Source organism: Ranitomeya imitator, chromosome 10 (assembly GCF_032444005.1).
Source record: "Ranitomeya imitator isolate aRanImi1 chromosome 10, aRanImi1.pri, whole genome shotgun sequence".
NCBI classification, from domain to species: Eukaryota; Metazoa; Chordata; class Amphibia; order Anura; family Dendrobatidae; genus Ranitomeya; species Ranitomeya imitator.
The window spans coordinates 101,991,297-102,014,594 of NC_091291.1; the positions used below are offsets into that span (position 1 = coordinate 101,991,297).

The window sequence follows — 23,298 nt, forward strand, 5'->3', positions numbered from 1 at the left end:
GGTCTGGTCTCATTATTCCCTGGCATTACCTGCAGTGGGTGAGCTGTTACGCCCGCTTCTCGCATGCTAATGACACAATTATCCCCGGTTACTGCTCCACCTGCTCAGGTGAGTCGCCATCTTGGCAGTACCTGGCACAACACTCTCAGGATATTAAAGGTTTCTTACGTTCCCCATTGCAGAGTCCAATGCAGGGAAGTCCGGCTCTGAAAGTTTTCCGTCCGCTCCTTGTCCTCCGTGGACCACAAGACAAATGTCTTATTATTTCAGAAAGGAAGAAGGAATGAAGACTCACACGACGTCGCCCGCTCCGGCCCATGGGAGCTCAGAATCTGTCTCAGGTCTCCTGAGAGTTCCCTTGTAACAATTACTTTTGCTGTTCAGGTTAGAACATCACATTGCCATCTGCAGACAGGGCCGTATGCCGCCAATCTGCTTCCATAAGACAAATACTATGTAATACTAGGGAGCTGGGAATAGTAATTATTCCTGAAGGTCCAAATATCCGGAGAAATATTCAGCAGCCTGATAATCTGCCACTGGAGTCTCTAGATGACACTACCGCAATCTCATCCTCATCCGTGTGTCAGGATTTATGCTAAGTGTGAACGGGTACCTACATCCGGGCACTCCGCGTTGCCATCACTAATCCTCATGGTATAGCAGTATTATTCAGACATCGTGCAGTACTATTATTACGTTGTTTTATATAGCGAGCAGTAATTTGGTCGCTGTTTGATGGTACTGTGAGCGCGGCATGGCAGCATTTTCTTGCGATTTGTGGCACTACTACAGTACATTATATCGCCGCTGTATGGCATTGGCAGCACTATATAGCATTTTTACTTATGCAGCTGCATATTTTTGGCCCAAATATGACACTTTTATATAGGGCAACTATCGGTACAATAGTTAGATATTCTACGCTTATTTGCAGTGGTTGCAGGGGTTCCAATAGCACCCGGGCCTTGGAGCCTAGGGGCCCCAAAAGTCTTTTTTGCCTGTAAAAAAAGACCAATGCTATTAAGGACTTGCAATAATTGGGGGCCCCATTGGAGCTTTTGCATTGGGGCCCATGAGCTTCATGTTACGCCACTGGTTATTTCTATAACGCATGACCTATATTGCCAGGTGATAATGGATGGTGTTCAGTGTGCAGCCGGCCCAGTGCAGTTATATATGTCATGTATGAAGGTTTAGTGTCCATAGTTAGTTATAAATCACCGGAGAAGCACACACGAGGTCTGTCCTAAGGGTATCCAAAATTCAGGTGGTGAAGGGGTGCAATGAAGCTGCTCACCCCTGTCGAAGGTGCACAGAGCACCCTAATTAGCAGAAGGGTATAAAAAGCAGTTTTTTTCACAACGAAGGGACAGATTTAGTAGGCGCCAAGTCCCCCACATGAGTATGTGCTCAGTTTAAGTTGTTATCTTGGGGTGATCGACTTCTTTTAAAGAAGCAGATTTTGTAAATTAGAGCAGGTCACTGCCAGAAACGAGTGATAGAAATAGTCTTGCAGGACTCCGTGCCCCAGAAACGAGCAGAGAACGAGGCCACGGACAGTGTTCCGATATTACTGCTATGTGGAACGACTCAGAACACTTCAGCAGCTTGTATTGTAAGGTTGTGTTCACATCTGTCATTTTGTTTTTGGATCCATTTTCGGATCACAAAAACAGAAATACAGGATCCATTCATTTAGATGGGGAGGGAAATCTGCACAACATTTTTGTCCGGCACCAAAAAAATAATTGATAGCAACTGGATAAGATTTTTTAGCATTGAGATAATTGGTAAATGGATCAAAAAGGATGATCATCTCTTATACCATCTGTCACGATATTGTATGAAATATATTATGATGTAGTAGCTTTGCCCTTCAGCCCGTGCTGGGGGCTAACCCCTTCTCCCCCCCCCCCCCCCCCGCCCCCTCCCCGCCCCTCTTCTCTCTCTTGCTCTCTTTGCTTCTTGGTGTCGGAATGTATGGTAGAAGAGGGTTTTATTGCCCTGGCCATAAATTCCAGGCTAGGAGCAACTTACTTGCCCCTCCCATCTGTACTAGCTGAAACTGGTATAGAAGTTCTATTAAAACATAGGCTCTTTGTTCTAATATGATAAGATTCTGGGCCAATGACTTGGGCTAAGAGAATAATAAATACATATTGCTAATGTCCATCGGCGCATCTATCCATCACTGTAAGCAGGAGTCTCCAAGTCCAACAGGGACAGAGTACGGATTTCGCTGGAATGGAGTGTCCCTACTAACCTGAGTTTAGTATATATAGAGAGCAAATCCTAATACAAGATGAATGCTGGGTGTGTTATGATTCTGACATGTTCTGGACCGAAAATACACAAATTATAAGAATTGTTGGAGAAAACTAGAAGGCTGAAGATAGAGGAGGGTCTGGGTAAGCCAGCCCTGTTGGTGATGTCACGGGCTGTGGTTTATAAGTTTCTGACAGACCCCAGCAGTTAGTTTTTCACCTGAGGAGCCTGACTGCCAGTCCTAATGCATTTGGACATATGGAAACTAGCCTGGTTGCCTGTAATGCTCTGAACACATGTAAGTGTTGATTTCTCATTTAACCCCTGTTATTTTTATAAGTACCTTGTACATATTTTCAATTGTCTCATATTGTAACATCTTTATATAACTGTTTATAAACACTGCCTGAAACCTTTGATGGAGTATAATATTTAATACTAGATTCGTTCTTCCTGCTCTAAAACGTACCCTAAGTCTTCTGATGGGAATTACGCTACTGTTTTGGGTTAGCTTCGGACCCGTTTAATCGAAGCTGGTGGTGGCATACCGTGAGCGGGCCTTTGGGTGTCGTTGTAGCGACTGCGGCGTTGATAATTATTGTTCCTGCCTGAGTGGGAGTAGTTTATCGCATTACTGCTGCGTGCCCAATAGCCAGTACATAGCAGGCAGCCTTTCTGGCGACTAATTACCCTAGGTACAGTACCTAATCTGACCTGAGAGTAAGGGGGGCGCCAGAAAGCTGCAAGTTTCAAGTGGAACTGTAAGTGGGATATACATAAATCCCTGCAGTTCGTGGTATATTGAAGAGCAGTGGCATACCTAAAAAGTTAGTCACACTTGTCAAACACTATGCTTGACAAGTGTGACCAACCTGTCAATCAGTTTCCCAAGCGATGCTACAGATCGCTTGAAAAACGCTAGTGTTTAGCGGGAAAACGCATGGCAATTCCGCATGCGTTTTACCTGCGGCACAGTTGTGGAATTGCCGCGGAAATATCCGCGGCAATTCCGGACGTGTGCACATAGCCTTACACTAGCATTGGGCGATCCCTCTGATATTGAAGGGTTCGTCCAACAGTCTAATGGGGGCCACCGTCAGGGAGGATAAGGTTCCAGCACGTCGTTTTTATGAATGTTGATCTATTTGTTCTCATAGAAATAAGCTGCTGCCAGAGATGTATCATCGTGAGAGCGCTGCTAGACAAGTCTGCATATGCACTCGCCATTTTCTTCCAGGAAGAAGATGCCGGGGGCCGGGTGACAGAACCGGAGGGTCCAGGGATACCGGAGGTACCGGGGGGGCTTCGGGGGACCCCTTTCTCTCTCCTCTGGTATGCTAGATCATATCAGAGGAGAGAGAAATAAATGGGAAATCTGACTTTTTTTTTTTTAGAACGCCGTTATTCTGTGGATAACAGTGATCACAAGACTGGGGATGGTAAAAACCATGTTCTCCGGGGTCGAGACCTCGGAGATTTTCCAATGCTGGTGGGCGCTATAACCTTATTTCTCAGGGCAGTTATAAAACAGTGCTGAGGAGTATGTACCCTTAACGGCCACCGTTAAAGGCGTATCGGCGGTTGTTAAGGGGTTAAGGGTACGTGCATATGTTGATTATTTGCAGGGAATTTCTTTGTATGTGTTGGCAGGAAAAAAAAACTTTAAAAAAGCTCCAAAAATACTAAAAGATTTGACTTGCGGCAGATTAAAAAAAAAATGTAATGACAGTTAAAATCCACACGGAAAAAATGAGTAGCACGAGCATGAGATTTCGGAAATTGCATTAATTTTGCTGCTATTGTTAAGTTCAGTGTTTTTTACTCTTTAAAAACTAGCAGAAAATAAAAACATAATATGTGAATGAGCGCTTAGAGAAAAAGAAGTTTCAAAAGTATCTAAAACTTGAATCAGTACAATGAATAAAAGATGAGAAAGCAAACGCCTGTGAATGGGGAGGTCAGAAGGGGAACGTATTGGTGGCCGCCCAACAACCACCCTCCTTACCCCAGTCACAGTAGTGTACTCAGCCAGGAGCCAATATTCAGAGGTCTGGATGCTGCTCTATTAGGGTATGTGCACACGTATTCTGGAGGACTGCGGATTTTTCCGCAGCGGATTTGGAAAAACCGCAGTGCAAAACCGCTGTGGCTTTTCCTGCAGATTTATCGCGGTTTCTACTGCGGATTCCGCTGCGGCTTTACATCTGCAGTTTTCTATTGGAGCACGTGTAAAACCGAAGCGGAATCCGCACAAAGAATTGACATGCTGCGGAAAGAGGGGGGGCTGTATGGGGCGCAGCTAAAAGGAGGCCCCCACATGACTGCGTTGCCATGGGAGCAGTGCAGTAGGTTTTCTTTTAAAAAATAAAGGTGTTATTGAGTAAAGGAGCCCGGGGATTGGAAGAGTAGGATTTGGGGTGGGGATTTATGCAAAAAGGGAGGTGGGGGCTTGGGAAAGTGCGGGAAAAGGGGAGATCAGTTACCTTAGACGGGCGAAGTGAGTGGACCTGCTGCCACATCCCTCTCACCATGTCTTCTGTGGACAGCCTGGTAGCTCAGCTTCGTCGGGAGGCCAGTTCCAGGAGGGCCGGATGGCTGGAGGAGCAGCTCACAGGGCTGCTCGGAGGCAGTGGGAGCCAGGACAGCGGGAGCCGGGGCAGCAGAACCAGGCGGTCTAGGCCGCCAGACAGGCTGTCCCCCGACACTACACCGCGCGGCAGGCGCAGGCCGCGGAGCCCCTCCAGGGACCCTGCGGGGGCTGGGGGACGCGGCCGATCCACCTTGCCCGCCCCCTCCCCCGGCAGGAATCCACCTGGCGGCCCTGCCGGCGCGAGGCGGCGCGGTGCTGGGCGAGCGGTGCAGACGCGGCAGGACGCCGGCGCTGCACAGGATGTCAGGGCCGCACTTCCGGTGCGGCCTAGCAGAGGGCGCGGCGGCGCCGCAGCACCGATAGCAGCAGCTTCTACCCGCCGGGGAGCACCTCCCGCGGTGGCGGCAACACGAGCAGGGGGACGGGGAAGGAGCCCAGCGGCGGCGGCAGCATCCACCAGGCAGGAGCCGGGGAGTATCGCGGCGGGCGCAATTGCGGCGGGGGCACCCGGATCCCATCCCCCCAGTGCACCTGGCTCTGCGACAGGACGGCAGAGCAGACTATCGGGCAGGACAGCGGCGGCATCACGGCAAGGAGCGGGTCGCGGTCGGGCCGCAGGAGCGGCGTCCAGAGGAGACAGTCCAGCGGCTGGAGGCAGAGGAATCACGGAGCCGGACAGATCCAGATCCAGCAGGAGGTCGAGGGACCGGTCGCCTTCGCCAGTCTCGGTCCCCCCTGGTGACGTGGAGGCCAGGGGCGCGGGCCTGGGGCAGATGAGCGGCAGCGATGATTCCGGGAACGAACATCGCGACGAAATGGACCAGCAGGATTCAGGAAGCACGGCTGGTGGGGACACAGCACCTGCGCAGCCACGTGAGTACATGTCCAGTCTTTCCCCAGTGCCAGGTGTTTCGGGTGTGGTGGAGCGGGGTGGGGGCTGTAATGAGGTCCCGGGGGTCAGAGAACTTCTAGCGGGTATGTCGCAGATTTTGCGTAGATTGGATGGGGGCGGGGGTAGCTCAGTTGCTAACAGTGTGGGATCGTCGCCCGCTGGTGCCTGGGTGTCAGTTGCCGGGGGCGTAGCAGGGGGTTCGAACGAGATTGCGAGCTCGGGTAGCGGGACACCTGTTTCTGTGGCGGGGGTGTCGGTGTCGGTACAAACGGAAACGGGAAAAGGTGATACCGTTAAGTTAGACGACAGGGCAAAAGGCGAGGTATATGTGTGTTTTGAGGGTCCGCTGGGGGCCCATTTGAAGAAAGAAGTCAAGGAAAAGATTTGGAAAGATGAATACGTAGAGATTTTCTCTCTCCTTCCTTTAGAAAAATTTAACTTGGATAAAGGAAAGAAAGACGACAGCAAAAAGGAAGAGGAAGAAAAGAGGCGTTGGCGCCTTATTCCTCAGACGTTCGTTAACTGGCAGCAGGCCTTTGCCATTCTAGCGAGTGTTATAGGGGAGAAATTCCCCGAGAATTGCTCGGGCCTGTTTTGTTATTTGGATGCTATTGGTGAAGCGCATCGTACCTACGGGGGCCAGGCTTGGCTGAGATACGATGAACAGTTCAGGCAGCGAAAAGCAGTGAGGCCGGAGATAAGGTGGGACCAAAAAGACATCGGGTTGTGGCTGAAGGTGATGGCTCCGGTGCGTTATGGGCAGTCCTTTCAGGGGGGAGGGGGGGGTAGCAGTCAGCAGTCAGGACAAAGTGGAGGACACGGGTCTCAGGGTTCAAAGGAAAAATCTGGGACATGCTGGCAGTTTAATGAGGGCCAGTGCAAGTATGGCACCACTTGTAAATTTAAACACGTGTGCTCCCATTGCAACGGGGCCTCTCACGGAGCCGCTAAGTGTTTCAAGAAATCACGTGGTAAGCCATCAGTGGGTGGCGGTCAAGGGGGTGACTCCGGTGAGGGTTCAAAAGATGGCCCCCTATCTAAGTAGATACCCGGATGTTAAAAAGGCGGAGGTTATTAGGGACGGTTTTCTTGAGGGGTTTAAGATCCCTCACCCGATGCATGTTGTTCCTTTTTCTACAAAAAATTTGAGATCAGCTGGCTTGCATGCGGAGGTGGTTTCGGCTAAATTGGCAAAAGAGGTTGAGCTGGGAAGAATGGCGGGGCCTTTTAGTTCGTTGCCCATGGCGGGTGTAATTGTTTCCCCGCTTGGGGTGGTGCCCAAGAAGGAGCCGAACAAGTTCCGGCTAATTCAGCATCTTTCATATCCCAAAGAATCCTCGGTTAATGACGGGATTGCGGAGGAGTTGTGCTCCGTTGTTTACACATCGTTTGATGCGGCTGTTCGGTGGGTGCGAATGTACGGGCCTGGAGCATTGCTGGCAAAAACGGACATCGAGTCGGCATTTAGGCTCTTGCCGGTGCACCCGCAGAGCATTCCTTTGTTAGGTTGTTGGTGGGAGGGTGGTTTTTACTTGGATAGGTGTTTGCCTATGGGATGTTCTATTTCCTGTGCATTGTTTGAGACTTTCAGTACCTTTTTAGAGTGGGTAGTGAGAGATGTATCGGCCGTTCCTTCTGTCATTCACTATTTGGATGATTTTTTGTTTGTTGGTCCACCGGATTCAGCAGTGTGCTGTCATTTACTTGGGATCATGGAATGGGTGGCCGGACAGTTTGGTGTTCCTTTGGCACAGGGAAAAACGGAGGGCCCCTGCACGGTCTTGAGTTTCTTAGGGATTCTCATTGATTCTGAGAAAATGGAGTGTAGGTTGCCTGATGATAAGTTGGAGTTGCTTAAGCGAGAGGTGAGTCGGATTGGAAAATTGCGGAAGACTTCATTGAAGGAGTTGCAGTCGCTGCTGGGCCGCCTGAATTTTGCTTGTCGTATTATGCCAATGGGCAGGATATTTTGCCGCAGATTGTCCAGGGCGACGGCTGGAGTTCGGTCGGCTCATCATTTTATTCGTTTGGGTAGAGAGCATAAGGAGGACCTTCTTGTTTGGCAACGTTTTTTGGAAGGCTATAATGGCAGGTCGCTTATTCAGCAGGAGGATCTGAATGCTTTTGATTGCGAGATCTACACAGACGCAGCAGGTGGAGTTGGTTATGGGGCCTACTGTGGAGGAAAATGGAGCGTCGGGGTGTGGCCAGAGGATTGGCGAAAGAAGGGGCTCACCAAGAATTTGGCATTGTTGGAGTTGTTCCCGATTGTGGTGTCAGTGTTTGTTTGGGGTGACAGCTTTCGTGATCGGCGAGTACGTTTCCATTGCGATAACTCGAGCGTGGTGGCCGTGATTAACAGCTTATCTTCTTCTTCCCCTCCAGTAATTAGGTTGGTCAGGGAGTTGGTACTGAGATGCTTGGAGTTGAATGCATGGATTACGGCGGTGCACGTGCCAGGAGTTCAGAACAATATAGCTGATGCTTTGTCTCGTTTGCAGTGGGACCGATTCCGGGATTTGGCTCCAGATTCGGAGGCGGCAGGAGCAGCATGTCCTTTGCATCTGTGGCAGGTGGTTACGGAAGGGGAGGCCGATTGATCCAAGCCTCGGTGTCAAACAGGACATGGTCAGATTATGCGGCGTCATGGGCCATGTGGGAAAGTTGGTTGTTTCAATGCGGCTCGGCTGAGTCAGATAGCGACAGGGCAATGGCGTTATTGGCACTGGTAGGTAAGGTCGTGGAGTGGGGTTGGTCCGTGTCTAGGTTAAACAAGTTTATAGCAGGTTTGGCTTTTGGTTTTCAGTTGCAAGGATTGAGGGACGTCACAAAGGACTTTGTTATACGGCAGGCGTTGAAAGGTTTTCGTAAGGGTAATTCGACTTTTGATAAGCGCAGGCCCATTTCTTTTGGGTTGTTGCAGCGGTTAGGGGAGGCCTTGGGCGTAATTTGTTCATCTCAGTTTGAGGTGGTACTGTTTCAATTGGCCTTTTCTCTAGCGTTTTTTGGTGCTTTGCGTCTGGGTGAATTGGTTTCCCCGAGCAAGGACAGGTCAGGTGGTCTTTTGGCGGAAGATGTGTTTTTTTGGGAAGGGGGAGTTGCCTTTTGGATAAGGCGTTCAAAGACGGATCAGCTAGGTAGGGGAAAGAAAGTAGTGCTAGGAAGGGTGGCGGGTAGCGGGATGTGTCCACAACGCTGCTTAGAGGCATATTGGAATTTGTCATCAGTCAGGTCAGGCCCTCTGTTGCAACACCAAGAGGGGGATTTCTTGTCACGTTTCCAGTTTGTAGCCATTTTGAAGAAGGGCTTGGGTTTGCTGGGTGTTAACCCGGAAAGTTTCGGCTCGCATTCTTTTAGGATTGGGGCCGCATCTGAGGCCGATGGTTTGGGCCTTGGGCCGGAGGTGATCAAGAAAATAGGCAGATGGAGTTCTAATCGTTACCTGTCTTATGTGCGGCATTAAATCAACAATGCGGGGTGAAGAGGGACGTCTTTGCGAATTGTTAATTATGGTTGTGTTTTTCAGGTCGTACCCCTCTTTTGGCGTGGATTGTCGGACACTCTTTCGTTTATTGGGGCGCCCTCCGGGCCGATGCGCGCGCGAATGGTAGGCAACTGGGTTTCGGCCGAGAGGCAGTGATCATCCGTTGGATGGGGACTCGTGGTATGTCGTGGCGTAGTTTTTTGCCGGAATTCTCCCGCGCCGCCCGTCTGGATCGCCCTCCGGATATTTTAGTGGTTCACTTGGGGGGTAATGATTTGGGGGCAAAACCCGTGAGGGAACTCATTCGGGATATCCGTTATGACTTGTTGAGGCTGTGGGTATCTTTTCCCGGTATGCTGACTGTGTGGTCAGACATTGTGCCGCGGAAGACGTGGCGGGAGGCCCGTTCCCATAAAGGGATTAACAGAGCCAGGGTAAAATTGAGCAGGATGGTGGCGAGTTTTGTGTCCCGGAATGGGGGTATTGCCGTGAGGCATTTCGAGCTGGAGGCCGGGGTCGGTAATTTTTGGAGGGATGATGGAGTGCATCTTAACGAGATCGGGATGGATTTATGGGCGCTCGGTCTACAGGAAGGAGTTGAAAGAGCTTTGGCGGTGGTGGGGCACTCACGAGCCTGAGGTGGTCAGGGCTGTTCGTGTGTGGCGGGGGGTGGGGTTCTTGGAGTTGGTGATGATGCTGATAGGGTTGATCTGGCTTTTGGTACGGGCTCTGGACGGGGTGTTTACCTCGGGAGCTTTGTGGTTGGTTTGCCCGAAATGGGTTACATGGTGCCCTCGAGCTGGTGGTTACGGCTGAGGGTAAATACGTGTTTTTTGTAAAAATTTTGGGTAGGCTCTCTGCCTATTATGAGCCAGATTTTTTAGCTCCAAGAGCCCCCCCCTCGAGGTTTTATATATTTACTGTTTACATGTTGTTATTTATGTATTTGTTTGTTAATAAAATGGCCGCTGTGGCCAAATTATCCAAAAAGAAATTAACGTGGTGGTGTGTTTTCCTGGGTAATAGATGGAGGGGTTAAGAGGGGCAAGGTAGTTGGGGGTGGGGGATGCTTTACGGAAAGGATCCTTTATTGGCCATACGCGGTCAAGAGGGGGGGCTGTATGGGGCGCAGCTAAAAGGAGGCCCCCACATGACTGCGTTGCCATGGGAGCAGTGCAGTAGGTTTTCTTTTAAAAAATAAAGGTGTTATTGAGTAAAGGAGCCCGGGGATTGGAAGAGTAGGATTTGGGGTGGGGATTTATGCAAAAAGGGAGGTGGGGGCTTGGGAAAGTGCGGGAAAAGGGGAGATCAGTTACCTTAGACGGGCGAAGTGAGTCCCTCCCACCCTCCCTGTTTTAGCGGTTCTATGAGGCAACGTAGCTTTAGGCAAGATCGGCGAGTTCGTCAATTCTTAAGGTAAAAAAAAAGGGGTCTTTTGAATTATATTTCTTTTCTGTTGACTTATTGAAGGCAAGCATTCTGTATTATTGTCACAGTGGCGTTGGCGGGGGGTGGGGTTCTTGGAGTTGGTGATGATGCTGATAGGGTTGATCTGGCTTTTGGTACGGGCTCTGGACGGGGTGTTTACCTCGGGAGCTTTGTGGTTGGTTTGCCCGAAATGGGTTACATGGTGCCCCCGAGCTGGTGGTTACGGCTGAGGGTAAATACGTGTTTTTTGTAAAAATTTTGGGTAGGCTCTCTGCCTATTATGAGCCAGATTTTTTAGCTCCAAGAGCCCCCCCCTCGAGGTTTTATATATTTACTGTTTACATGTTGTTATTTATGTATTTGTTTGTTAATAAAATGGCCGCTGTGGCCAAATTATCCAAAAAGAAATTAACGTGGTGGTGTGTTTTCCTGGGTAATAGATGGAGGGGTTAAGAGGGGCAAGGTAGTTGAGGGTGGGGGATGCTTTACGGAAAGGATCCTTTATTGGCCATACGCGGTCATGTAAACCGCTGCCTTTCCGCGCATTTTTTTCCGCAGCATGTGCACTGCGGTTTTCGTTTCCCATAGGTAAACTCATGGGAAACCACTGCGGATCCGCAGCGTATGCACATACCCTTACTGGCAAACCTGCAGAGACGCTCCACTTTTAGGCTTTGTTCACACATTGCGTTTTTGTTGCTTTTTTTATACAAAGTTTAAGCTGCTTACAAAAAGCAAGTTTTGCTTACGTTTTGCTCCATTTTTGCTTAGTTTAATCTGTGTTTTTTTTTCTTACCTTTTGCTGCATTTTTAATTCTGCGTTGTATGTTGATAAAGTTTAACGCATAAAAAAAATTATTTGATTCAAGTTCATCAGGTCTTGGCACAAAAAAATGCAGCCAACCCTGATACCTGTGTTTTTTGAAGGGTTTTTGCACTAATTATCAATGGGTGAAAAACGCTGAAAAAGGAAAAACTGATAGATGTGGCATGCTGCATTTTGCAAAAACACAGCTCTTTGACAAAACAGGAAAAAAAGCTGTGTGCATGAGATTTCTGAAATCTCAGACTTTGCTGGTAATGTGAAATGCAGCTGAAAAGTTGCATAAAATAACAATGCAAAAAAAGCGACGTGTGAACATAGCCTATTACTCGCGAACCTGCAGAGAACATAGCCTAACAGCGCAAAGTGAATATTCCCAGCAGCAGTAATATAACGTCGTATTCATAGGTACCCAGAAAAGTCATGTTACATAGACTGTACATTTCCACTAGTGACCGGCCTGCTGCTCAGGGGCTAATGTACTTTCCATTGTATTCACAGGAATAGGTGGACGTCTCATTACCTTCCTCTCCCCAATGGCTGGCGGGATCCTGGGTGAGATAGTAACTGAATCACCCGCACCTATCTCTGTGGAAATCAGATCGAGCTTGATTATGTTAAGTACGTTAAGATGTATTCACATGTCCTATGCATATAAAATTGACAAAACAAAGAATATAGACGGCACCAGGCTCAAAATGCACCCAATCTTTGACGCAAAGCAGCACAATGTCTGCGCAGGATTCGTGTAGCAAGCACAGATAAAGCAGACTACGGCGGTGCTCCACATAGAAAAATCAAGTCCATTCCATATAGTAAAAAAGAAGAATATGTGGCACTCACCCAGAATAGCTGCTGAATTAAAGTCCTTTATTCATGATGCGATAAAACAGAACACTTTTGGAGAGGCGGCTGGGATCGGGAGATGGTGCTGGGAGGAGGAGAGGTGGACGACGATCGTTTCGCGCAAATGCGCTTCAACGGGTCCAGGAGTGCCACATATTCTTCTTTTTTACTATATGTCCTATGCATATACACTACCTGCGGGGCCACTCACAATAATTGCTTCAGCTGAGAAAGTAGTTACATGATACTGGTACTGCAGCTTAGCCCCATCCAAATGAATAAGAAGGAGCTGCAATACCAGACAATGCCTACGTACAAGAGTGGCGCTGTTTCTAGGATCAAAGCAGCTGAACAAGTTTGCAGAATCTTTCACAGGTGTCTGAACACAGTCGGACCCGCGTCTTGTTCTGCCCTTATTCATATTGAAGTCGGCTGACACATGATAAGGTTTAATACTAAATACATGATAGGACCGTCTCGTTTGGGTGCACCTTGTCGTGGTGGGATAGCTTTTACGTCTATTTTGATCAAAACAGTGTTAACTAAGTAACCTGTAATTTATATGTACTATTTCTATTTACTTACTATAGGGTATATGCTCATTTTGATTTTTTTCTTTGGTTCTGTCTGTGAAATGGTCACAGGGTGAAAGTGGTCTGACACATTGCACATATACCAATTTATGCTCCGGCTCATTTCTTTGGTTTTGCTGTAGATTCTGTATTTTGATTGGCAGCTCAATCTGAGACTGGGAGGTGCTGAGCTTCCTTCAGGAGTTTCCTGCTCCAAGTGACTACCCAGCTACTTGTCTGAGCTGTCAGTCCCAGATCGCTGCCAGATGTAGCATCGGTGGTTTGCTTTGTATTCCTGTGCTCTGTTTGTTGATCTATTGCTGCCTGACCTTGGACCTCACTCTTACCTTCCATTTGCCTAGCCCCTTTGCTCTGATCCGCTATCTTCCTGGTATTCTGACCTCGGACCATGACCTGACTTCATGTTTGCTCTTCCTCTTTAGTTTATTACATGCTCTCTTGATATCTGACCCAGGTACGTTTGACTACCCTGCCTCACTGTCTAGTCCATGAGTAACGTCTAGCGTCACAATACAAGACCAGACTATAGTTACAGTTAGGCTGCATTCATACATCCGTGTCCAATAACATTGGACACAACAATGACCCATAGAGTATTGGCCAATTCTGCTCCTCAGAATCAGATCAGAATAGGACTTTTTCTGAGTTTCACAGATCTCATTCTTGAATCCATGATTTTATAGGATATGTGAATAGATCTATTCTACGTAATGGGTCCATATTCCATCTGATAAGAAAAAAACGAACAGCACACGTACATTTCACAAGGATGTGTGAATGCAGCCATAAGACTGTGATCCATGGAAGATTCTTTTACCAGAATATATTAGATACATGGATGAATAGTTCTAAGATTGACCATGAAAGCTTAGAAAGCAGCTCTGTGTATAAATGTACAAAACATCAAAAGTTTGATAACTAAATTTCCATACATTCTAAATGACTCGCTACAACTAGCAAGTGTCCCTCTGCATTGCCTCGTCTAGCAAATGACTTTTTTTTTTTGCATTGGCTAATAAACTGCCTAAAAGTCTTTCATACATCACAGATAACTGCTATGAGCACTGACCACTGGGTGGCGCTCACAGCAAGCCGGCACTGACAACCATACAGGTCTCCAGGAGACCTCAAGTTGTCATGCCAACACACCGGTGACCTGCGATCGCGTGACGGGGGTCACCGGTGTGCGTATTTCTGGCGCCAATGCCGGATTGCGCGATTTAAAAGGGTTTGACAGCGGCATGTAACCAGTTAATAGCCGCGGGTGGATCACGATTCACCCCGCGGCTATTGCGGGCACATGTCAGCTGTTCAAAACAGCTGACATGTCCCTGGAAAGACGTGGGCTCAGCGCCGGAGCCCTGCATCAAAGGGAGGGACCCCAACATCGGCATACTATTACGCCCAATGTCAAAAAGAGGGTTACAAAAAATAAAATAAATAAAAATGTAAAAAATTAAACGTGCCCAGTGTTGTTTAAAGTGTAAAAAAAAAAACGAGTAGTCATGGGGAGTATAGTGTTCTCTCTGGACCAAATTTAAAAAAAAAAAAAGGAAGGTGGAGAACCCCTTTAAGCTTCATTTATGTGGACACAGAAAACCAATAATATAACAAATCAGGCCTAGATTTTCCATAAGGCACAAGGCGCACATACCTATAGGCCTAGTCCTGTGGACAGGGCTGGTGGAGCAGCTCCCGTTCACTACTTCCATACATGCGGGTGATGCCCTCTCCTACAATGGCTGATCAGTCTCACTGGAGAGTATAGTCTACCTACAAGCCCCTAATATGTAATGCTATACTCATTGTGCGCCTGAATGAATTTTAGCCACAGTTGTGAAAGGGTTAAACAAAGTATATAAGTCTCTGCATGCACGATGTATATGACAAAAGACAGGAGAACAATCAGTATAAGCTTTACCATATTTTCCACCGTCCTTAGATATTTAGCACAATGCGTGTGTCCATTATATTCCGCCAGGTCAGCAGCTGTGTAGCCATCGTGGTCTTTGATCCCAAGTTTAACGCCATTAACGACAAGAATCTGGCAGCACTTAAATTGCAAACAAAAATAAAATACATTATTATCATCGTCATTTTATTTTTAATCTAAGTTATCACTTTGACTTTTATACACAGAACCTGCACTTCCAGTTATGGCCACAAGGGGGAAGAAAGATACTAGGAAGGGTGCAGAAGTCTTTATTTACGGTATGTAGTAAATACGCATTATATAGAGAGTTTGTCACTAAGATCAAGCTCATCAAATCAAGGGCAGCACGAGTTAGAGGCGGGGGCTTGTAGCACAGGGAGGCCAGTTTTGTTTTAAACCGCAGCCACCTTCTGCCTATTTGGTGCAGCAATTAGTGAAATGGTTACTATATAGCAGTTATATTCTGGCACATGGGTGTTGTTATATCTATGTACATGGGGGGCTATAAAAAAAAAAGCACAGAAAAACAAACAAATTAATAAGTACACCTTAGTAAAATGAAATAATTGGTGTTGTGAGCATTGAGGTCACTTTGTCACTGGCAGATAGTGAACATATTGCTCAGACTGTGTGACCCTAACAACCTCATAGTAATAAGTACAATCCATGTTGTAGCTATCACAGTATATATTTATATACTGTACATAACCTGGGGACTTCATGTAGGTCAGCCCTAAGAGTAGTTATAGGTATATTCCTTATAGGTAAGCACTTGCACTTTATAGCTTCATACCCTGGACTACCTTATCTTGTGGATCCTCTACGATATAGTTTTTTTTGTTCTCTAGGCATTTTCTTTGTCCCCTTTCTTGAGGCTTTTCCTGTCATTTTTTAAAGATATATATTTTTAATGTATTTCTTTAATAAAAGTGATTTTTTTTTTCATAATTACTGCACAAATCTCTTCTTTTCCTGGGATTCTATTCCATTTTTTCCAGGTTGTGGATACTTAAATGTAAAAGTGTAGTCTATAAAGAAGTAATGCAAATCAAAATTAATATTTTCAGTCTGTGTGTATACCTTGTGCTCAGACTGCAACACTATTATAATGTTTAGATTCTTGTACAAAGAAGGCAGTACATAGGGGCAGTATTACAGTAGCTACATTATTGTACATAGGGGCAGTATTATACCGTAATAGTTATATTCTTATACATATGGACAGTATTATAGTAGTTATATTCTTGTACATAGGAGCAGTATTATAGTAGTATTATTCTTGTACATAGGAGCAGTATTATAGTAGTTATATTCTTGTACATAGGGGCAGTATTATAGTAGTTATATTCTTGTACATAGGGGGAAGTAATATAGTAGTTATATTCCTATACATAGTGGCAGTATTATAGTAGTTATATTCTTGTACATAGGGGCAGTATTATAGTAGTTATATTCTTGTTCATAGGGGCAGTATTATAATAGTTATATTCTTGTACATAGGAGCAGTATTATAGTAGTTACATTCTTGTACATAGAAGCAGTATTATACTAATTATAATATTGTACATAGGGGCAGTATTATAGTAGTTATATTCTTGTACATAGGAGCAGTATTATAGTAGTTGTATTCTTGTACATTGGGGCAGTATAACAGTAGTTATATTCTTGTACATAGGAGCAGTATTATAGTAGTTGTATTCTTGTACATAGGGGCAGTATTATAGCAGTTGTATTTGTGGCATCCCAGGAGTTCGGATACCATAGTAGTGCTGCCTTCCTCTTGGGGAGGGTAACGTTATGCCTGGGATCTCTTTGGCAGGTAATTCTCACACACAACACCTTCTGAATCCAGGCCAGGAGGGGGAGCTCAAAACCCGGTTTCAGGGCAGCTTCCCTGAATAAACATCCTGGTTTGGAGGAGGAGTTAGCCAGTCTGAGAGAGATAGTGGACAGAGACAGTTGGTCCAGAGAGACCAGTGAGTGCAGTTGAGTCTGGAGAGCAGACAGGAAAGGAGCAGAGGAGAGATTTTAGGGCTCAAGGGGGCTGCAAGTGGGCCTCCCAGGAGCCAAAGCGCAGAGATCAGGTTCCGGGAGCCCGAGGCTAGAGTGGAACTGTAGGACACCTAGCAGAACCAGAGGGCACAGAACTACACATATACTGTCCAAATTAAGCCTGTGGTACAGCAGCACCCTGGAGCCTGGAATCACCATGCACAGACCCAAGAAGGAACAGCTGAAGCTGCCTACCATACAGGTACCTGTCCCAGGACAGGGGAAAGAACCAGGACCTTGTTAGGACATTACAGACAGCAAGGGGCTATAGCAAGTGCACAGTGGAAGGCTCCCAACCTGACTTGACAAGGGGATTTCACTTGTTTCCGGGCTGCCTGGGCTCCTAATGTACCTGTTGCCGGTACCCTGGATTGTGGCCTGCCAACTACAGTAAACCAGGTAAAGATTTTACAACCTGTGTCCTTTACTCACTGACCGGCAAACACCATCATCACCATACTCTCTAGGACCCCTGGGGACCCCGCTTCACCTGTGGGAAGCGTCACCATCATTGCTGCAACAACATCCCCCAGAGGACCCCTTTAAAGCAGCGTCGGTCCCCCTATTGACCGAACACCACAGGTGGAGTCACGACAGACTTATTTACAATTTCCCTTTAAAGACCGTTCCCTTTTACAGTGAGTCCCAGGGCCACGGACCGGGTCACAGCCACCGTGACATCCCCTTTAAGCGACCGGACCCGGTGCAGAGTACCCCATTGCTCTGGTGGGCAGCTCATCTTTTTGGCATCACGAACAGGATTTTGGGCCCTGACTCTGACAGTTTGCCGCCAAAAAAAACACCATTGCCGCGCCGTGTGAAGAGCGAGGGGAAGGAGATGTACCTTCGTGGGCAGAGCCAGCTGAAAAGAGCGCGAAAAAGGAAAACGGGTGCCGCACTGCCAGAGGAACGCCGGAAGTGAAGACGCCGTGCAGCAGGGTCGGAAGTGAGGACGCTGCAAAGTGCTGGACGGAGTACCGGGAACCGCTGCAGACTGTGCACCGGAGGAACCGTTACAGACTCCGGAAGAGAGACGCCAGCTTCTACCAGGTTAGCAAGAGGGAAAAGCCATGTCTGGCCTGGGAGGAAGATTGGCAGCGGACGCACTCACAGGCCCAGTGATGCCCCCAGGCCCCATACTGCTACCAGGTCCTGTCATGCCACAGCTTCGGCGCCCTTCATGCTGCTGTCCATGCCACATATTCCTGGAGCGGCTTGGCTTCCACAGAATTTAAGGAAAGGCTCTGTAGCCTATTTGAAGTCTATCCCCTGAGAGAGCATCAAAAAGTTAATATCTTAACTGGCCAACTGACTGGCTCGGCCCCAGGAGAGGTAAAATCATGGCCAGATATGGAAAAAAGGACTGTGCAGCAGATCTTTGCTAAACTCAAAATCACCTTTGACACCTGCACCGCTGCTGAGATAAAAATGAAGTTCTTCGGTTGTAAGCAAAGAACACAGGATAGCATAAGGACTATGCCCTTAATCTGCAAGAGGCACTACGGGCCATAAAACAGGTTGACCCTAACAGTGTGCAGGATGGAGATAAACTCTTAAAGGAGCAATTCATTGAGGGACTCCTGTTCGGCACCCACAGGACTCAGCTACGCATCCTGGCCTTGCAAAACCCTGACTTCGACTTTGCACAATTTAAAGACAGGGCCATCCGGGTGCTGCACGAACCTCAGCCCAGCCGCACAGTACCCCCTAAGCATCCAGCCCTCACTTACCACCAGGAGGTGGCATCATATCCTCAGGTCTCAATTGAGGCCGACGCACAGATCCTGGATGATGATCCTTCCACAGGACTACACCTCCAGGTGCAGGAGCTGACTAAAAGCGTAGCTGCACCAGCCCGGACCATGCAGTCCCTACAGCAATCCCCAAATGAGAAGATCAAGCTGGCTTCCAGACCGGAGGACGTCCCTTGGGGACGACAGAAGAAGTTCCCGCCGACCAGAGGAAGAGACGACAACCGCTATCATCCGGATGGATGACCCATCTGCCGCTGTTGCAAACAGGCAGGACACATTGCAAGGTACTGTCATTTAAACGAGCGACCCCTGGGGCAGAGGGCCAACACCCAGGAATAGGATGACCAGGCCCACAAAACTGGCGAGCCAAGTACGTCGGAGGATGACCAGTCCTCCCCATTGTGATCGATGGCATCCTGATGAACGCTTTGTTGGACACCGGCTCTCAGGTTACAACTATGCCTTACATTCTTTATAAACATTATTGTTCTGACACAGACATTACACGTGGCCCAGATAGTGATCTAACAATAGTCACCAGTAATGGTCAGTCTTTGCCACAGGTGGGGTACAAGGAGGTCACCATTAAGGTGGGGTGGGTAGAATTAAAGGCCCAAAGAATGGTGATTGTTGATATTGAGCGACGTGAATGTAACCCTATGATGACCATTGGTATTAATGTTATTGAAAATTGTCTTGACGAGGTTATTGTCTTGTTACAACAGATGGCCGAAACTGCTGGTTCCAGTGAGCAAAGAGTCCTGAAAAAAGAAAATCAGAGCCCTGGTACAGAGACAGCAGGCAGAACTATCTGGTGGAGAAATTGGCAGAGTCACAGTGAGTGATCCAATCCCCATTGCAATACCCCCAAGGAGTGAAATGTTAATATGGTGTCGGGCAGCGATAGGCCTCAGGGGTAAAGACTATCAGGCCCTGGTAGAACCTGTGTATTCAGACAGTAGGCCCACAATCCTGACAGCCAGAGGGATGGTTGAAGTCCGCAAGGGGAGGGTACCAGTTCGTGTTCTTAACTTTGGAGAGAAAGAGGTCCACCTAACCAAATATGCCACACTTGCCAAACTGTTTACTGTTGATAGCAATGTGATACAGGCAACAGTACCCTTGGTCCTGTCCAACCAGGCAGAGGACAATGGCTCTGCAGGACAAATGGAGGATTGGTGTCAGAAATTACACGTGGGCACTGACTCTACAACATCACACCAAAAACAAGAGGCTTACCGGGTGGTCCATGAGGATGAGCGGGTATTCAGCAAACACCCACTAGATTTTGGGCGGGTAAAAGGGGTTCAACATCATATTCCCACGGGAAGTCATCCACCCATTAAGGATAGGTACCTGCCTGTACCTCCAGCTCATTACCAGTGTGCCAAAGTATGTTGCGAGAGATGAAGGAGGCTGGGGTAATCAGAGATAGTTGTACCCCTGGGCAGCTCCACTAGTCCTTGTTAGGAAAAAGGATGGCACAATGAGGATGTGTGTTGATTATAGGCAGATAAACCGCATTACACATAAGGATGCATACCCGTTGCCCAGAACAGAAGAGTCATTGGCTGCTTTAAAATCTGCTAACTACTTTTCTTCCCTGGATCTCACCGGTGGGTACTGGCAGGTTCCCGTAGCAGAGGCGGATAAGGAGAAGACAGCCTTCACATCACCAATGGGCCTCTCTGAATTCAATTACATGCCATTCGGACTGTGCATGCCCCAGGAACTTTCCAGAGGATGATGGAGTGCTGTCTCGGGCACAAGAACTTCGAAACCGTCTTGCTGTACCTGGACGATGTCATCGTCTTCTTCAAGACTTATGAGGACCACCTGAAGCACCTGGCCGAAGTGTTTGAAGCTCTGTCTAACTTTGGCCTGAAGGTGAAACCATCTGAATGTCACCTGTTGAAACCCAAAGTGCAGTACCTGGGCCATGTGGTAAGCTCTGAAGGAGTGGCACCAGTCCCTGACAAGGTCACCGTGATCAGAGACTGGCCGAAGCCCAGTAACATCCATGAAGTCCAACAGTTCCTCGGGTTGGTAGGCTACCACAGAAGATTTATTAAAGACTTCACCAAGATAGCCGCACCACTGCAAGACCTGTTAGTGGGCTAATCTAAGAAAACCAAGGGTAAGAATACCCCGTTTGACTGGAACGACAGGCTGGAGGGATCCTTCACTCGGTTGAAGTTGGCTCTCATGGGAGATGAGGTACTGACCTACCCAGAAAATGACCAACTGATTGTGCTGTACACGGATGCCAGCAACGTGGGATTGGGAGCAGTACTGTCCCAGGTGCAGAAAGGCAAAGAAAGGTAATTGCCTACACCAGCAGGAAGCTTCGTCCCATGGAAAGGAACCCCAAAAATTACAGTTCCTTTAAGCTGGAGTTCCTCGACATCGTCTGGGCGGTAACAGACTGGTTCAAGCACTACCTGGCCTCAGCAAGATTCACAGTTTACACAGACAACAATCCGCTGACTCACCTGGAGATGGCAAAACTAGGTGCCTTGGAGCAGCGATGGATGGCCAGGTTGTCCAACTATGAATTCACCATCAAGTACCGTGCAGGGCACAAGAATGCCAATGCCGATGCGCTGCCCACCTTACCAGAAGTGGAGAAGATCCGGAGGTACTTGGAGAAATAGAGTTTCCAGCTTTCCATCGCCCTGGAGCGACTCAGTATTCTCATTATGTGAGGAACAGGCGCAGTAACAAGCAAGAAGCCACGCTGAACCCATTGCCCCACCTTGGGTGGGCAGAGACGCAGGACAGTGACCCCGCGGTCCGTCTGGTCAAAGAGCTGCTGACGCAAGCACATTCACACCCTGGTCCAGATGATCCACAAGAGACTCAACAGCTGTGGAAGGAGAAAGGCAAACTATTTATCTACGACGGTAAGCTGTGCCGGAGAATTGTCTACCCACGAGTTGTCCTGGCAGATAGTAGTTCCAAGACAAGATGGGCCAATGGTTCTGGAAGCGTACCACGATGGGGCAGGACACTTCGGATGGAAGAAGTTAGAGATCCTGCTACGTGGAAGATTTTACTGGATTTGCATGAGAAAAGCTATCGAAAAGTGGTGCCGAGAGTGTGGCCCATGCAACCTGCGCAGGAAGGACCGTGACAGCCAGAGGGCTCCCCTACAGCCCATAGTAACCAAACAGCCACTTGAACTGGTGGCCTTAGACCACGTGAAGCTAACACCAAGCCGGTCAGGCTATGTCTATGCTCTGACCATTGTGGACCATTCCTCCAGATTCCTGGCAGTAGTACCTGTCAAGGACCAGACAGCTAAGACAGCAGCCAAAGAATTCCAGCAAAACTTTTGCCAACTACATGGATATCCTGAAAAGTTACTTACTGACCAAGGCCAAGCCTTTGAAATGGAAATGTTCCAGGAGTTCTGCAACCTGTACGGATGTAAAAAGATCAGAACATCACCGTGCCACCCACAAACTAACGGTATGTGTGAAAAGATGAACCAAGTGGTGATTGACTTACTGAAAACCTTGCCTTTGCATGAAAGAAACTTATGGCCAGAGATGTTGCCAGACTTGGTAGATCTGTACAATCACATCCCAGTGAATTCCAACAACTGCCCTCCAGCATAGCTGATGAGAGGAAGATCTAGCAAATTACCTGTTGATCTTGACATGGGAGTCTTCACACCAGAAACTACCTCAGCAGATGCAGATTGGGATACTGAGCAACAACAGAAGTACCACCAAGTACAATAGTGTGTAGAAAGAAGCTTGTCCCAGGCAAGACAGAAACAAGAGAGAGACTATAACCAACCTGCCCCTGCAATTCCCTTGTCACCAGGCGAACAACTGCTAAAGCGTAAAGAAGAATCCATAAACTTGACGATCACTGGGAAGCAGAAACATATACTATCTTACCATCCAACTTTGACAATACAAAAGTATGCCTTATAAGTAAAGATGGAGGAGAAACTTCAACTGCGTTATCCAGAGATCACCTTAACGTATGCCCTGACAAACTGAGGAACAAAGAAGAAAATCCAGGAACTTCTCAACCAATGGAGGGAGAAGAAAAGAAAATCCACACCGTTCTTGGAGATTTTCCCCAGTCTTGGACTCAGGCCATAGTGATACCTGTCCTGACTTTTTCCCAGTTGGAAATACCAGAGGAAAATGTGACTCAGAACCATCCTGAAACAGAAGAGACTTTACACCAGCAGGTTCAAGCAGCAAACATCACCCCAGCAGTGGAACCAGAGAGTCCACCCTCTGCTATTGGTGAATCTGTCAGGCCTATGGTGAGTATAAGAAGTCGCAGACAATTACCCAGTTTACCTACACAATGCAGGCCTACAAGTAGTACAGACACTAGTGGGTACACAACAGCAACAGCAAACATGTTAGACCACAAACTATGTAGGTCTACTCGTAGCACGAAGGGTCAAATCCCAGCTCGTTACAGAGATTAAAAATGTCAATAATTGGTTGAAATGAAATGTGAAATGATTGAAATGTGAACATATGTTTTCCTTCCAGTTTAAAATGGACAATGGGGTAATGGACAGTGAATTGCCCCAAAACTGTCTTCTAAATAGTTTGGCACCCTCAAGGTGCACCCTGGTTCTACCCACTTTGCCGGCGTGGG

At 47.6% G+C, this 23,298-nt stretch overlaps 1 protein-coding gene across 1 annotated transcript in view; it reads right to left on the minus strand.

Annotated features, from left to right (window-relative positions):
* The window catches only part of LOC138651612 (espin-like), a 263,532-nt gene that overhangs the window by 164,228 nt on the left and 76,006 nt on the right, over positions 1–23,298 (minus strand). The window contains exon 5 of the mRNA XM_069741931.1: positions 14,846–14,977. Coding sequence (XP_069598032.1) covers positions 14,846–14,977 — 132 coding nt within the window. The remainder of the gene's footprint in view (positions 1–14,845; positions 14,978–23,298) is intronic.